Raw genomic sequence first — 16,214 nt, 5'->3', positions numbered from 1 at the left:
CACTGCCGTGTGTGTATCCTGTCGCAAAATGCGGCAAAAAGTCCTACACGACGGTAATAGTTTGATTAAGGTGTTTACATGTCTGTACTGCACTTCAGTAATGCGACTAAAATAGGAATACTCCACATGTCTTAATTCGATTAGTGTTTACTTCGATTACGACTTTAGCCAGATTAAGGTAATCAAAAATCTCTGTTTACATGGTAGATTCTTAATCAGAGTATTGTCTTAATCGTATTAAAATTAGAGTATTGTTGTCCATGTAAACGTACTCACTGTTGCATTGCTCCAGTGTCACAGGGTCAAATTCTCTCTGACGGGTTTCTGAATTAATCACCGATTAGATACAAAGCTGCCAGTTACTAATGCCTTTGTTTTGTTTTGTTGAATGCCCAATGAAATATTTACAATTATGAATAAAATAAAATAATAAAGAAATAATAAAATATTTTAAATAAAAATGAAGAATGGATTAAGATTTTTAGATTTCTAAATAAATAAATTAAAACAGACAGGCAGACAGACAGGCAGATAGATAGATAGATTTATTAAGTTTATTGTTTTTAATACAGAATGCGGTAACACTTTACTTGAAGGGGTGTGCATAAGACTGACATGACACCTTCATAATCATGACATGACACATGTCATGAATATGATGGAGGTTTTATGCATGTTTATGACAACTGTCATTAAGTGTCATTCGCTCAGTTATGTCATTTTTAATGCAAATATGACATTATTTGACCTAACTCTAACCTAACCCTACCCCTACCCTTACCCCTAACCATAGCCCATAACAAAGACATCTCAAACAATGTCATCTTTGCATTAAAAATTACATAACTGAGCAAATGACACTTAATGACAGTTGTCATAAACATGCATAAAAACCCTTCATATTCATGACATGTGTCATGTCATGATTATGTAGGTGTCATGTCAGTCTTATGCACACCCCTTCAAGTAAAGTGTAACCCAGAATGCCAGATAAACATTTTACATTTCTAAATAAATAAATAAAAACAGGTAAATAAAGACAGACAGATAAATAAATAAATAAATAAAGTTATTGTTTTTAATACAGAATGCCCAATAAGATTTTTACATTTCTGAATAAAATTAAAATAACATATTTTTATTTAGAAATGTAAAAATCTAATTGTGTATGCTTGTTAAAAATGTCATTGTTTTAATGTATGTTTCAAGTGAATGTTTTTTAAGTTCAAATAAGGAAGTCAGTTAAACAGCCTTGTTATCTTGTAATTTAAGATGAACAGTCTTATAAGCGTTTATGTGTTTCTTACAGGAGGTTTTATGGTCTAAAACATTGCAGAGCTGAGCTTTCAGAGCCAGTTATGCATATACCTGAAACTCTTAATTGTGTAATGTCACCCATAAATTCCTGTCCTAGGGAAGAGACATTCTCAAAGGACATGGGTGGGAATCGTATTTCAAACAGATAATGAACCTTTCTTTTAGATTTAGATTTAGGTTTTTAGGAGAATTCTTTTTATTCTTTTTTTTGTTAACAGTTAGGTTTGTGTGTTTGAATATACTGTTGGAAGAGTACTTGAATAGGTCTTTGTATGTAGTATTCTTAGATATAAACTCATAGATAATAGATGGGTGCGCAGTTTCTCACAGTCGTCTGATGACTGGCAAAAGTGTTGCTTACGCTGCGTGTGTTAGGAAGCAGGTTCAGCCCACGCTGTCTTCACATGTGAAAGGGTTGTGATCAACACAGGAGACGCTCCGGACGCCTGCTGCGGTGTTTCTCTGACACATGCGCTGAACCGTATAAGCTGCCAAGAGGCCTGGACCAACTCCAGCGTGTCCCCCTGTAGACTCTGAGTCAGAGCCCAGCACACAGTGTACAGCTTGAAAGGAATATTTCATCCAGAAATGAATTTTCTATCATCATTTACTCACACTGATGCTGACTTTCTTTCCTCTATAATACACAAAGAGTGGAATGTCAGTTGCAATGCTTTTTAAGCTTCAAAAACAATGCAAAAGAATGAATGAATGAATGATGCATTTATATAGCGCTTTATTGTGTATTGTTGTACACCCAAAGCGCTTTACAATCATGTGGGGGGGTCTCTCCTCAACCACCACCAGTGTGCAGCATCCACTTGGATGATGTGACGGCAGCCACAGCACAACGGCGCCATGACTTCTTCAGAAGTCATATTTGGCTGAGAAAAATAACTGGAATTTGAGTCAATATTCACTTGACTCAGATCAACTGATTCATTAAAAATATATGATTCAAAAGAATGCTTCATTCATAAACTCAAGTTTGGAACACTTTTTCAGTGAATAACGGCTTAAATTTTGTTTGGTTTTTTACTCAAAGCTGTGACTTATAGCATACAGCATAAATCATAGTGCATTTATATTCCATATGAACCTTGAAAGCACCAGTGACCATTCAGAATTCTGAATTCTTTAGAATTATTACTTGTGTTCCTCAGAGGACCGAAAAACATATATTGATTTGGAAAAATGTGTCTTCTATGATGCTAAAGTAAGACAATGTGAAATCATGACATTTTGTGAGATGTCAGAACCATTGCTTCTAATGGAAGACAGAAAACATGACAGAGATGTTGTAAGAGTAACACCATAAACCACACACATGCTACAATCTCACTTTATAATCACTCTGAGGCTGGGAGGCTTATTTCCATTTCATGAAAGCTTCATTTCCATCTTGCTCTTTTGTCCGTATGAAGCTACAATGAATCCAGCTGGCCTCCCCATGTTGCGCAATAACTATTTTCATTTAGTAGCCACATTCAGTGTCAACGTGAACTTTTACTTATACACTAACAAACAGAGGTAATGCCGTCTCTACATCCTCTCTTTGGTTGTGTTATTTCCTGTAATAGTTGAGTTTTTCAGTCATGGCTGATACAGTAATACTTGTCATTGTGTGAATCAGTCTGCTTTACAAGGGTTTACTGCAGCTGCTCAGTTGTTAAAAAAGACAAAAAAACATTTGGCAATACAATACTTATGTTTCATATTCATATTTCTTATTTTCCTATATTTTATCCTTTATGTAATAACTTGCATAAAAACATAAAAACTTTACATAATATTTTCTAGGTCTGAAAAAAAATTCTTTAGTGAAAAGAAAAAAAATAATCAGCTAGAAATTGAGTAAAACTTGCCATAGCAAAATTTGGGAATGAATCATTCTTTCAAATTCGTTTGAAAGCTGCAGCTGCGTTTCTTTCGTTCTTTTCCATGAATCAAACTGGTTCTCAACTCTGTCTGAATGAGTCATTAGTGAATCAGTTTAAATGATTATTAATATTATATTTTACATGGGACTGGAAAGGTCACAAAAAAGTCATGGAAAGTCGTGTAGCTAAAGCAAAATAATTTTAACACAATGTACTGTTTTCATTTTCATTACTGCTTTTTTTTTGTATACAGGGGTAGAATATAGTCAGCATAAAGTTTTCTTATGCCAGCAGAAGTGCCCAGATGGTACACAGCAGATGGCACCGGTGCTTTAATGCCTATTTATTCGTTCATGAGTCGTCTGATACTCTGAGGACCGTCTCTCCTTTGGATTTAGTTGTTTTATTTGTGCTAGAGATGGAAGGGCTCTCATGCCAGTGTGCCAGGGAGGTCCAGTGATATGCTGCCATCTGCCACCAGTGTTTTGTGTCTGTGGTGAACTGGTGCTGATTTAGACTGCGTGCCGGCCACACACAAACAGGCTTTAACATTCCCCAGCCGTGTGTAGGGATGTAACGGTATGAACATTTCTTATCACGGTTATAGTGATCACAGTGATCAAATGATCACAGTTATCAGTATTATCACGGTATTGTTACAATGTGCTGGAAATGTTCAAAAAGTACTGACACACAAATAATTTCACCAAGTTTTACATTTAAAATCAACAAACAACAAATAAAATTCATTTTTGTTTGCATAACTAAAACAATAACATTGCCAATGATGTCCGGATTTTAAATGACAAGATGACTGACAACAGTTTATCTAATAGCATGTTCAAATATCTAATGTAAATGTCAAATATCTAATGTAAATGTCAAATATCTAATGTAATAAAACTGTGTTTTATGCTTCAGGGCTCCAGACTCATTCTTCCCACTGGTCGCTCTTTTGCGACTAACTTTCTGAGTTGGTCACACCAGCACATGATTTATTTTTAGGGATTAATCAATGCATGCTGATGAACTTTTATCATAGTTTCTAGTTATATGAAAACGAAAGTGGTTAACATTCAACCCCTTCTTTTTCATCAGTATTATTTGTGATTGGAATTTTGTGAACAGGGAGTTTCTCTTTAGCTATGTTATAAGCCGGGCTTCGGATGCTTTCACTTTCGAATTCGCTATCTTGGCGTCACGTTTTACAAGAAAAGATAATTTTCTGATTTGCTTACATACATCTATACATATTTCACTTTTTAAGACTAAAACAAGAGCTGGATTCATTGTTATTCTTAATTAAAAAGCATAACAACGATAAAACAGTAAGATACAATGACAAACTGGCTTACAAAACGTTTATTAACAAAAACGAATAAGACGTGCTGTATTATATATGCTTGCAGAAAACCATGAGGGTTGTTTAAATGTTTGGAGATGGTTGTTTCCTGAGTTAATGTTTATGTGAGAGAGAATCTGTAATGGTGGTGTTTGCTCTGCCCTGCTGTTTTGAGTCAATCCAATTGAGATTTCTTGGGCTTTACCAACCACTGGCCCATTACATAATCAGATCAGCATGAGTCAGTTTGTCTCTTTTCACTCAAATTCAGATTTGCACTCACTGTATATTTGTGAACTGCCTGACAGGGTCATGTAAGGTGTATATGTTTGTCTAAGCATTACAGAATGCTCAAAAATTCATCTCTATAGCCTATATTAGTGGCACAGTAATGGCAAAAGCACCAATGCTACAGCCATATACATGTAAATGTCTTTGTCTATATCTTGTGACCTTGACCTTTAGGTTTGATTTCAACCTAAATTTTGGTCTTTGAAGGGTTTGACGTTGGTCTGCCTGGTTGGGTTTTGAACGTTCAGGTGTCTTTATGTTTCTGGGTACACCCTGATAAAGCCTGTGTGGAGAGCTTAGCATCACGCAATTATAATGCAAATAAGGATGGCTGTTTCTCCTCGACGCTCCAGACAAAGGGGCTTTTCCGTCTGGGTGAATGTTTAATTCGTACGGAATGTCTGTTGTGTGGATTGGTAGAAATCCAACAGGTTGTTCGATGAAAGGAAAACAATCAACATTCCTATTCAACATTTGTTATGTTGCTCTAGCCATCAAGAACATGACATCAGCTCTGTTTACTGTGGAAAATCCAAAGCGATTAAACTTATCAGACCTGTCCTTGCATCATTTCTTGAATGGTGGAGTGTTTAAAAGAAGTCTAATTTATGAAGGTGTGGAGGAAGGTAAACAACCTTATCTGTTTAAATGGAATGACAGGGTGTGTCAGATATGAATATATTTTTATGTTTTTCTTTCATAAATAGCCTAATACTTTCTTAACTGCTATAATTTCTAATTTAGAATAAATATTTACATTATATGCATACTATATAATATAAAAATAATACATTCAATACTAAATATGATGTATGCTCATCAAAACATTTAATGTTGTTATTATATATATATATATATATAGTTTTTTATATATATAAATGTAAAAAAAAATGTTTTACTTTCTGAATGACATGACTGAACTTTGAACTTAAAAATTATGAATTATGAATGATCTTTTTGTTTTTTTACAGCCATTAAAGTCAACTGTGTGGGGTCGTGTGGCATCTCATCCAAGCTGAATGATGCATCATGGATGCTTGAGGAAAAGTACTTGAGCAGCACACTGTCTGTGGCCGATAAAGGTAAGGAGGCCAACTTTCATTCATCATCCCTTTCGGTTTCAGCTTTCCTTCAGTTCAGAAATTCAATCATTCTTAATATTATTAGTCAGAATATAATTTAAATGGCTTTTAATGGCTCCACTCTACAATAAAAAACCTTGCTCACTTTGAAGGACTTCATTGTTTACTTCTCAAATTCATATTACTTGATCAACTGTTTGTGTCTGAAGAGTTTCCTGTTCTGAGTACGTGTCTTTCTGGTTTCTTCCTGTCTGTCTGATTGTGTCAAGTATCACAACCATTTAAGGAGGTTAGATTTGAGTTATTCCCAAGTGGCAACCTCCCGCTCTCTCTCTGAAGCCAACACGGAAGTGACTTAAACTGTAATTCCTCAACTGGCCTCTAGAGGCTGACTGCAAAAGGGAGTCAATCCCCTAGACTCCCCATGTAAAAATTCTCAACTTTACAGCAGAAAAAAACATGTTTACAGCCTGGTTCAGAAAGTGATTTTGGTCTATATAGCTCATTTTGCCCTTCATGACAACTGAGGTGGGTGAATTTTTTTATAACTCATCCGTTTAAATTATATTAAGCCTTAAATTCTGCATAATTAAGGGCGTGGCCACTTGAGTGACAGGTGGATTGCCGTTGCTGACACTGCCGTCGAGCTAGGTGGGCGTGGCTTCAGCAACCAGCTCCCACCTTTTTGCCCATTTTCGATTATCCGGCAGTGATGTGCGGTGACGCACTGCCAAGATCTCACATTTTCACCATAAATTCTGCTGTTAAACATGATTATTTCAAGAATAAGTGTGGGCTGATGGCTTTAACAAAAATACATAACAGTGATTAACAATCTTGTAGCTCACAGGAGGTCTGTCTTTAACGGTTTATACGTTATCATTAAAAATCAGTTACCCAATTCAGAAAATGAATGGGATTTTTACTATGGATGCACCGATACCACTTTTTCCAGTACTCGCCCGATACTTTTATTTTTGGTACTCGCCGATACCAAGTACCGATACCAATATTTTCATAGCATTTGTACATTTTTTAAATATTGGGTACAGAAACCAAAAGAGTATGTATAATATTAGTTGGTTAACTTCATTTATCATATAGATACAGTCAAACCAAAATTTATTCAGACACCTTCAACATTTCTCACATTATCACAGTTTATTCGTTATAGTTTAGAAAATGATAATAAAATATCACAAGAACTCAGAGTTAAACTGTCTCAAAACAAATTCAGCTTGATAATGTCAGATAACTTTGATAGACAAGAAATTCCTCGATAAACTTTTGTGTTCACTTGCAAGACTTTGGCATTACCCTGATTAATTTTCCATTTGCTTGCAAAACTTTGATGGAAAGAATGTTTTTTTTATGTGTATTTCAATTATTGGTTTAGTATTTTTGTTAGATGATATGCAAATCTGCACATATTCGAAACATATTCAAAACTTTGTCTGTTTTTATCAAAGTATCACTACAAGGATCCTGTTGTACTGAAATGTGGTATTAACCCAACCCTACTAAGAAGTGCCACTGACATCTGTTCTTTTTTGTCTCTCACATTCTGCTTTATCTCTATTAATCTCATTCTGTCTTTTTTTAAGTACTGCTTTATTGCTTTTTGAATGTGAATACAAAATTTGATGCACCAAGACTGCATGCTTGCAGAAAACCATGAGGGTTGTTTAAATGTTTGGAGATGGTTGTTTCCTGAGTTAATGTTTATGTGAGAGAGAATCTGTAATGGTGGTGTTTGCTCTGCCCTGCTGTTTTGAGTCAATCCAATTGAGATTTCTTGGGCTTTACCAACCACTGGCCCATTACATAATCAGATCAGCATGTGGTCACATGGCTGAGTCAGTTTGTCTCTTTTCACTCAAATTCAGATTTGCACTCACTGTATATTTGTGAACTGCCTGACAGGGTCATGTAAGGTGTATATGTTTGTCTAAGCATTACAGAATGCTCAAAAATTCATCTCTATAGCCTATATTAGTGGCACAGTAATGGCAAAAGCACCAATGCTACAGCCATATACATGTAAATGTCTTTGTCTATATCTTGTGACCTTGACCTTTAGGTTTGATTTCAACCTAAATTTTGGTCTTTGAAGGGTTTGACGTTGGTCTGCCTGGTTGGGTTTTGAACGTTCAGGTGTCTTTATGTTTCTGGGTACACCCTGATAAAGCCTGTGTGGAGAGCTTAGCATCACGCAATTATAATGCAAATAAGGATGGCTGTTTCTCCTCGATGCTCCAGACAAAGGGGCTTTTCCGTCTGGGTGAATGTTTAATTCGTACGGAATGTCTGTTGTGTGGATTGGTAGAAATCCGACAGGTTGTTCGATGAAAGGAAAACAATCAACATTCCTATTCAACATTTGTTATGTTGCTCTAGCCATCAAGAACATGACATCAGCTCTGTTTACTGTGGAAAATCCAAAGCGATTAAACTTATCAGACCTGTCCTTGCATCATTTCTTGAATGGTGGAGTGTTTAAAAGAAGTCTAATTTATGAAGGTGTGGAGGAAGGTAAACAACCTTATCTGTTTAAATGGAATGACAGGGTGTGTCAGATATGAATATATTTTTATGTTTTTCTTTCATAAATAGCCTAATACTTTCTTAACTGCTATAATTTCTAATTTAGAATAAATATTTACATTATATGCATACTATATAATATAAAAATAATACATTCAATACTAAATATGATGTATGCTCATCAAAACATTTAATGTTGTTATTATATATATATATATATATATATATATAGTTTTTTATATATATAAATGTAAAAAAAAATGTTTTACTTTCTGAATGACATGACTGAACTTTGAACTTAAAAATTATGAATTATGAATGATCTTTTTGTTTTTTTACAGCCATTAAAGTCAACTGTGTGGGGTCGTGTGGCATCTCATCCAAGCTGAATGATGCATCATGGATGCTTGAGGAAAAGTACTTGAGCAGCACACTGTCTGTGGCCGATAAAGGTAAGGAGGCCAACTTTCATTCATCATCCCTTTCGGTTTCAGCTTTCCTTCAGTTCAGAAATTCAATCATTCTTAATATTATTAGTCAGAATATAATTTAAATGGCTTTTAATGGCTCCACTCTACAATAAAAAACCTTGCTCACTTTGAAGGACTTCGTTGTTTACTTCTCAAATTCATATTACTTGATCAACTGTTTGTGTCTGAAGAGTTTCCTGTTCTGAGTACGTGTCTTTCTGGTTTCTTCCTGTCTGTCTGATTGTGTCAAGTATCACAACCATTTAAGGAGGTTAGATTTGAGTTATTCCCAAGTGGCAACCTCCCGCTCTCTCTCTGAAGCCAACACGGAAGTGACTTAAACTGTAATTCCTCAACTGGCCTCTAGAGGCTGACTGCAAAAGGGAGTCAATCCCCTAGACTCCCCATGTAAAAATTCTCAACTTTACAGCAGAAAAAAACATGTTTACAGCCTGGTTCAGAAAGTGATTTTGGTCTATATAGCTCATTTTGCCCTTCATGACAACTGAGGTGGGTGAATTTTTTTATAACTCATCCGTTTAAATTATATTAAGCCTTAAATTCTGCATAATTAAGGGCGTGGCCACTTGAGTGACAGGTGGATTGCCGTTGCTGACACTGCCGTCGAGCTAGGTGGGCGTGGCTTCAGCAACCAGCTCCCACCTTTTTGCCCATTTTCGATTATCCGGCAGTGATGTGCGGTGACGCACTGCCAAGATCTCACATTTTCACCATAAATTCTGCTGTTAAACATGATTATTTCAAGAATAAGTGTGGGCTGATGGCTTTAACAAAAATACATAACAGTGATTAACAATCTTGTAGCTCACAGGAGGTCTGTCTTTAACGGTTTATACGTTATCATTAAAAATCAGTTACCCAATTCAGAAAATGAATGGGATTTTTACTATGGATGCACCGATACCACTTTTTCCAGTACTCGCCCGATACTTTTATTTTTGGTACTCGCCGATACCAAGTACCGATACCAATATTTTCATAGCATTTGTACATTTTTTAAATATTGGGTACAGAAACCAAAAGAGTATGTATAATATTAGTTGGTTAACTTCATTTATCATATAGATACAGTCAAACCAAAATTTATTCAGACACCTTCAACATTTCTCACATTATCACAGTTTATTCGTTATAGTTTAGAAAATGATAATAAAATATCACAAGAACTCAGAGTTAAACTGTCTCAAAACAAATTCAGCTTGATAATGTCAGATAACTTTGATAGAAAGGTATGTAATGGATTACAATAAACCTGTCAGGGATCTGGAAGGAGGACCCAATTGCAGTGAGTGTAACAAGGGTTTATTGACAAAACAGATCAATACAAAAGGGTTGTGAGGTGCACAGGTGATACCACAACAGGAACACAAACTGATAGCTAGGGAAGGCCACTGGAACAGCCTCAGACATCAACTGGCAGAATACTATAGCAGAGGCGGCAAGACCAGGCCGGGAGAGAGACCAGAGGACAGCCCCACAACATTACTGCTCTAGAGGAGATCTGCATGGAGGAATGGGCCAAAATACCAGCAACTGTGTGTGAAAACCTTGTGAAGACTTACAGAAAACGTTTGACCTCTGTCATTGCCAACAAAGGGTATATAACAAAGTATTGAGATGAAATTTTGTTATTGACCAAATACTTATTTTCCACCATAATTTGCAAATAAATTCTTTAAAAATCCTACAATGTGATTTTCTGGATTTTTTTTCCTCATTTTGTCTCTCATAGTTGAGGTATACCTATGATGAAAATTACAGGCCTCTCTCATCTTTTTAAGTGGGAGAACTTGTACAATTGGTAGCTGACTAAATACTTTTTTTCCCCACTGTATATATATATATATATATATCATTATTAGTCATAAATGCATGGTATAATTTATCTTTAATGTACATCTAATAGTTAGAAATGTCACAAAGCCATATATGAAATTGTATATAATATAATTGCATGAAATATTCTATACTGTATATACTTTATATTTTATTTTGGATTTTTTTATATGTATGTATATATAAATATTATCAGTCATTAATGCACAATATAATCTGTATTTAATGTACATCTAATAGTTAGAAATGTCACAAAACCATATATTAAACATTTATACAGTAAATGTATGCAATATTGTAAAAATATTGTAGATTTTATTTATTTATTTTATTTATTATACTTTTGTAGCACTTTTTGCATATACAGTATATCTGTGTTTATAGATATAAACACAAATTATATATATACTGTATATTATATGTTTAATTATATATATTGATATATTTGATATTTATTGTTTTTACTTTGAATGCCCCTATAAATTGTCTTATATTTACGATTTAGTTTTAATCCAAATGATGCGTGCTAAGTGAGCGAACATCATTAAAGATCACACAACATAAGTGTGCGCTCTCTCTCTCTCTCTCTCTCTCTCTCTCTCTCTCTCCCTACCATTAAGTAACGTGTGCATTGCTTTACTTACTTCTTTTTTACATATCCGACCGAACTACAAACTTTCCAGTGATGTCTGTGAGAAAGATATATTCACTCGACAAGCTTGCGCATCTGCGCTGCCGCGCGCTCAATCCACTCAGCGTGATTTGCTTATCAGCTCGCGCACATCAGCTATACAGGCATTAATACTGAATGTTTTATATTCATTGCATACATATACTTCGTAGACATCTTTAATCTCTAATAACTCCATTCTGCTCTCTGTTGTCGTGTTTCTTTGTCTGAATATGGCACTTATCACATGCTGTGTGGTATCGGCATTTAACGAGTACGAGTACAGGAGCTCAGTATCGGTGCATACCTAGTTTTTACTTCCAGAACTGACTGTTGCACTCCATATAAACCAACTGTTCCTATCTCTCATTACAGTAGCAGCTGGCTTGTAAAACCAATATAAAGATTTACGCGAACATTTTATTGCATCACGCCTGATTCAAAAAGAGGGTTAGGTATTTTCAGATTGCACAAATTTTGTCAAAGCTGCAAGAATTTCCTCTCGCCTTCTTTCTCTCTGTCTCTCACCTCTGTGTTCAGGTCACACAGAGTCATTATGTTCTGCCGTGGGGTGAAGTGTGAGCTCTTGGCATATGTGTCCCGGCAGGTCTTTTCCTGTCAGAGTGCTTGTTAGTTCACATGGCCAGGCTTGTCCTACGACCCCTTTCCAGGAGACCTTTTAGCAGCCCGGCAGTCTGAATCAGATGTGCCGGGGAACAGTGCTCATCTGACCCCGCAGGCCAACAGAGGCGCTGAGTGTCTCTTATGCTGGCTGCCAGGAACTAATGCTGTCTGCCCATTAAGGGTTTGTGTTCCACTCTTCATTGCATAGCATTCCAACAAAGACATAAGAGAACTGACACACTGGCAAGGTGCGATTCTGGCGAAATTAAAGGGATAGTGAACCCTAAAATGAACAGTTCTGAGCCATTTACTTTTTATACAAAAGAAGATATTTTGAAAAATGTCTCTGTGGGTGTTTTTTTTTTTGTTTTTTTTTGGGCCATACAATGAGAGTGAATTGGGTCCAGTGTTGTTTTGGGTCTCACTGACTTTCCTTTTATGGATAAAAACAATCAAAATATTCTTCAGAATATCTTCTTTTGTGTTCCTCAGAAGAATTAAAGTCATACAGGTTTGGAATGACATTAGGGTGAGTAAATGATTCAGAATTTCCATTTTTGGAAATACCTTTAAATCAGGTATACCTTTAAATCAGCCGTTAGAGTGTTTTCAATCATCTCCCTTTCAACAGCACTTTATGAAAGAGCTTTAGCTGTAAAACATTTCCCTGTTTGACCTCTCGCTGCTGACGACATGGAGATCTGTATCTTTGGATTTCTATTAACTCTTTGAAGGCACGTACTGAACAAGAAAAGGTGACTCTTCACACCTGAGCGGTCAAACACATTCCACTTGTCACAAACTTTCATGTCTTATATGGGAAACTTAATGCATGTGTCACTACTCATAAACTCATTTAGAACAGGTTTTGTTTCTCAGAATTAGACAGCAGTGTGTTTATAGCGTCAAAACAGTACCTGGTTTGCATGCATAACAATAAACTGGGTTTTTTTTCCATTGGAAGTCTGTGTGTGTAGTACAGAACGTTATGAATATAAGCTAGGCTAGTTTTGCCTTAACTTCGTATCCTGTTTTTTTTTTGAGGACTTCCTTCCTTACAAACACTTTAAGTATAGCTCAAACAGACAGTCGATATGTCTGCTCTGCTCTCCAAGCTGCTTGTATCAGTGAATTTCCCATCATTTTCTGTAAGAGCCCTTTTCCTGTCTTACAGACTGTGACTTATAAACACGAACAGATTTATACAGTAATGATGGCTGGTGTTAACTCATTTTCTCCGCCCACATTAACTCAAGTACATTTTTTTTAGAAATCAGACAACACCCTTAGATGTGATTTTACTGCCAAATTTGAAAGTTTTGATAAACAAGCACAGGCGGCGCATGCTGTAGCTCGTGCGAATTCACACGCAGGGTGCCAAATTACAAACTTTTTTTAAAAAGCGTCACAGGAGGGGCACACATTTACAGTGGATATTACAGATATATGTATACACTTCCAGATCTTTGAATAACCTCTGGGGTTGTGGAAATCCCCAGTTAGAAAGCACAGGAGAGGGCATTGTTACAGCTGTCAGGGTGCTTATCTACCCAGATACGCCATCCTGTTTGAGTCACTCTGACTTACCAGACTTCCACTCCCACAATACACTGTTTCTCATGATAGGGAAGTACTTTACGATGTCTTGTATGCTTATGTGTTAATATTATGGTATATTAAATATGTACACTTTCGGTAATACTTACAATAATAGCATTATTAATCATTAATGCATGATATAAGGCATTCATTAGTTAATGTACAATTAATACTTAGAATTAGAAATGCCACAAAACCATATAATTATTGACAAATATATGCTATATAAATATATATATATATATATATATATATATACTTTATATTTTATTTTGGATTTTTTTATATGTATGTATATATAAATATTATCAGTCATTAATGCACAATATAATCTGTATTTAATGTACATCTAATAGTTAGAAATGTCACAAAACCATATATTAAACATTTATACAGTAAATGTATGCAATATTGTAAAAATATTGTAGATTTTATTTATTTATTTTATTTATTATACTTTTGTAGCACTTTTTGCATATACAGTATATCTGTGTTTATAGATATAAACACAAATTATATATATACTGTATATTATATGTTTAATTATATATATTGATATATTTGATATTTATTGTTTTTACTTTTTTATTTGGTAATTTGTTAATTATTTCAGTCATTATTTTATTAACATACGTGTGTGTGTGTGTGTCTGTGAGTGTACACACACACACACACACACACACACACACACACACACACACATTTGTGTGAGTGTGTGTGTATATTTAATAATATGCATATGTATTTATGTACATAATTTTTTCTTTTTTCTCTGCCATTCTCTGCCATGTGTGTGTGTGTGTGTTTCTGGGAATTGTGGGGACTTTCCATAGACTTATATTACTTTTATACTGACCAAACGATATTTTCTGTCCCCTAACCCTAAACCTACCCCTTACAGAAAACTTGTTTGCATTGTTACACTTTCAGATAAACATCATTTACTGTTTTTAATATTTTTTTTTCCCTTGTGGGGACCGCATAATGTCAAAAATGTCAGGTTTTACTATCCTTGTGGGGACATTTGGTCCCCACAATATAGCAAGAACAAGTACAAACGTGTGTGTGTGTGTGTGTGTGTGTACATTTATTAATATGTATTAATGTACATTATTTTTTATTTTGTCTCTGCCATTACAGGTACTCTGTCAGCTGGTGAGCACAGCTTTCCATTTCAGTTTCTCATTCCAGGTAAATTTCTTTAATTTTACGATAAGCATTTCAAGCAGTTAAAGCACATTTGCATTCAGAGCAACTTAATGTTAGTCATAGAGGATGTTGTGTTGTGCACCGTAGACGGAGAGCACTCAGGTGTGAGGTTAAACTATGCTGAGTGCCTCTGAAGCTTGATGAGAGGGTGGAAGTAATTTTAACCTTGATCTAATAGCAGCTGTATAAAGTCTTTTTATTATGAACCGCCCCATTCTGCACAAACACATGTCCCATCATGTGCTATTAAATGGGAAGGTATAGCAGCAACATTCCTGGCTGCTTAATTAGTGACCACTTGCACCCTGAAGCTGCGCCCCTTGCTGGTAGACTGTATGAACAGCTATTGAAGATTAAATGCAAAGCATCTGATCAATCTAGGGACTTTCCACCCCATAAAACAGGAATGCATTTTGACATAAGACATGCAAATACGAAGACAGAGATATAGAGATTAAACTAGTTCATATCTGTGGGCTGTTTTGGTTGAATTTTATAGTGGTGTGCTTTTATTTCTTCATTTTCCAGAGCTCCTGAGCCTTCAGATTATATTTTGCTTTTAAAACAGGTTGAGAATGATAGCACTTAGAACTGTATTGATTCATTTTATTGATTGTGAGCGCTAACATCATCTTGTCATCATCCAATATTCTGGTCCTTGAACGATATTGTTGTTTTGTCAAAGACATGATTATTTTATAAGGCAGCTTGAATAGGAAAGCTTTTGACAAATCCAAAATAACATTTTTTATGTCTGTTGTAGCATCCGTTCCAACCTCATTTGAAGGCCCGTTTGGGAAGGTTTTGTACAAAATTAGGGCTTTTATTGACACGCCACGTTTCTCAAAGGATTACAAGACCCAGCGACCCTTTTACCTTCTCAATGTGCTTAACCTCAATGAGTTGCCAGATATAGAGGTGAGACTTGGCAAAGTGGGAAAAAAAACGAATTCTAATATATTCATAATACATATTATATTATTATATTATATTATATTATATTATAGTTGCTCTCCAATTCCTAATGTCTGCCCTTCTTTTCCCAGCAACCCAGCTGTGCTTTGACAACAAAAAAGTTTAACTACCTCCTGGTAAAAACAGGCACGCTCATGCTGAAGGCCTGCAGTGATCTAAGAGGATACACTCCTGGACAGGTTATCAAACTATCCACTGAGATCCATAACAAGTCTGGTAAAGACACTGGCTATGTGATGGCTAGCCTTATTCAGGTATGAAGAAAATAAAAAATAGACTCTGCTGATGTTTAGTTTCATAAAAATACCAAATTTTTCCAGCATTGTGGTTGACAATGGGTGATGTACTTGTAGA

General features: G+C 35.5%; 1 protein-coding gene across 2 annotated transcripts in view; it reads left to right on the top strand.

Annotated features, from left to right (window-relative positions):
* The window catches only part of LOC107595676 (arrestin domain-containing protein 1-like), a 38,325-nt gene that overhangs the window by 15,769 nt on the left and 6,342 nt on the right, over positions 1 to 16,214 (top strand). Inside the window, exons 2-5 of one of the 2 annotated variants that reach the window (XM_016286163.1) lie at positions 5,802 to 5,912; positions 14,817 to 14,867; positions 15,649 to 15,803; positions 15,932 to 16,114. In XM_016286163.1, coding sequence (XP_016141649.1) covers positions 5,802 to 5,912; positions 14,817 to 14,867; positions 15,649 to 15,803; positions 15,932 to 16,114 — 500 coding nt within the window. Of the gene's footprint in view, positions 1 to 5,801; positions 5,913 to 8,796; positions 8,909 to 14,816; positions 14,868 to 15,648; positions 15,804 to 15,931; positions 16,115 to 16,214 lie in introns of those variants that run through there. The other variant, XM_016286164.1, reaches the window with a different exon arrangement.

Source organism: Sinocyclocheilus grahami, unplaced genomic scaffold (assembly GCF_001515645.1).
Source record: "Sinocyclocheilus grahami isolate Dianchi unplaced genomic scaffold, SAMN03320097.WGS_v1.1 scaffold207.1, whole genome shotgun sequence".
Classification (NCBI taxonomy): domain Eukaryota; kingdom Metazoa; phylum Chordata; class Actinopteri; order Cypriniformes; family Cyprinidae; genus Sinocyclocheilus; species Sinocyclocheilus grahami.
The sequence above is the reverse complement of the archived record's forward strand: the minus strand, read 5'-3'. Positions and strand labels throughout refer to the sequence as shown.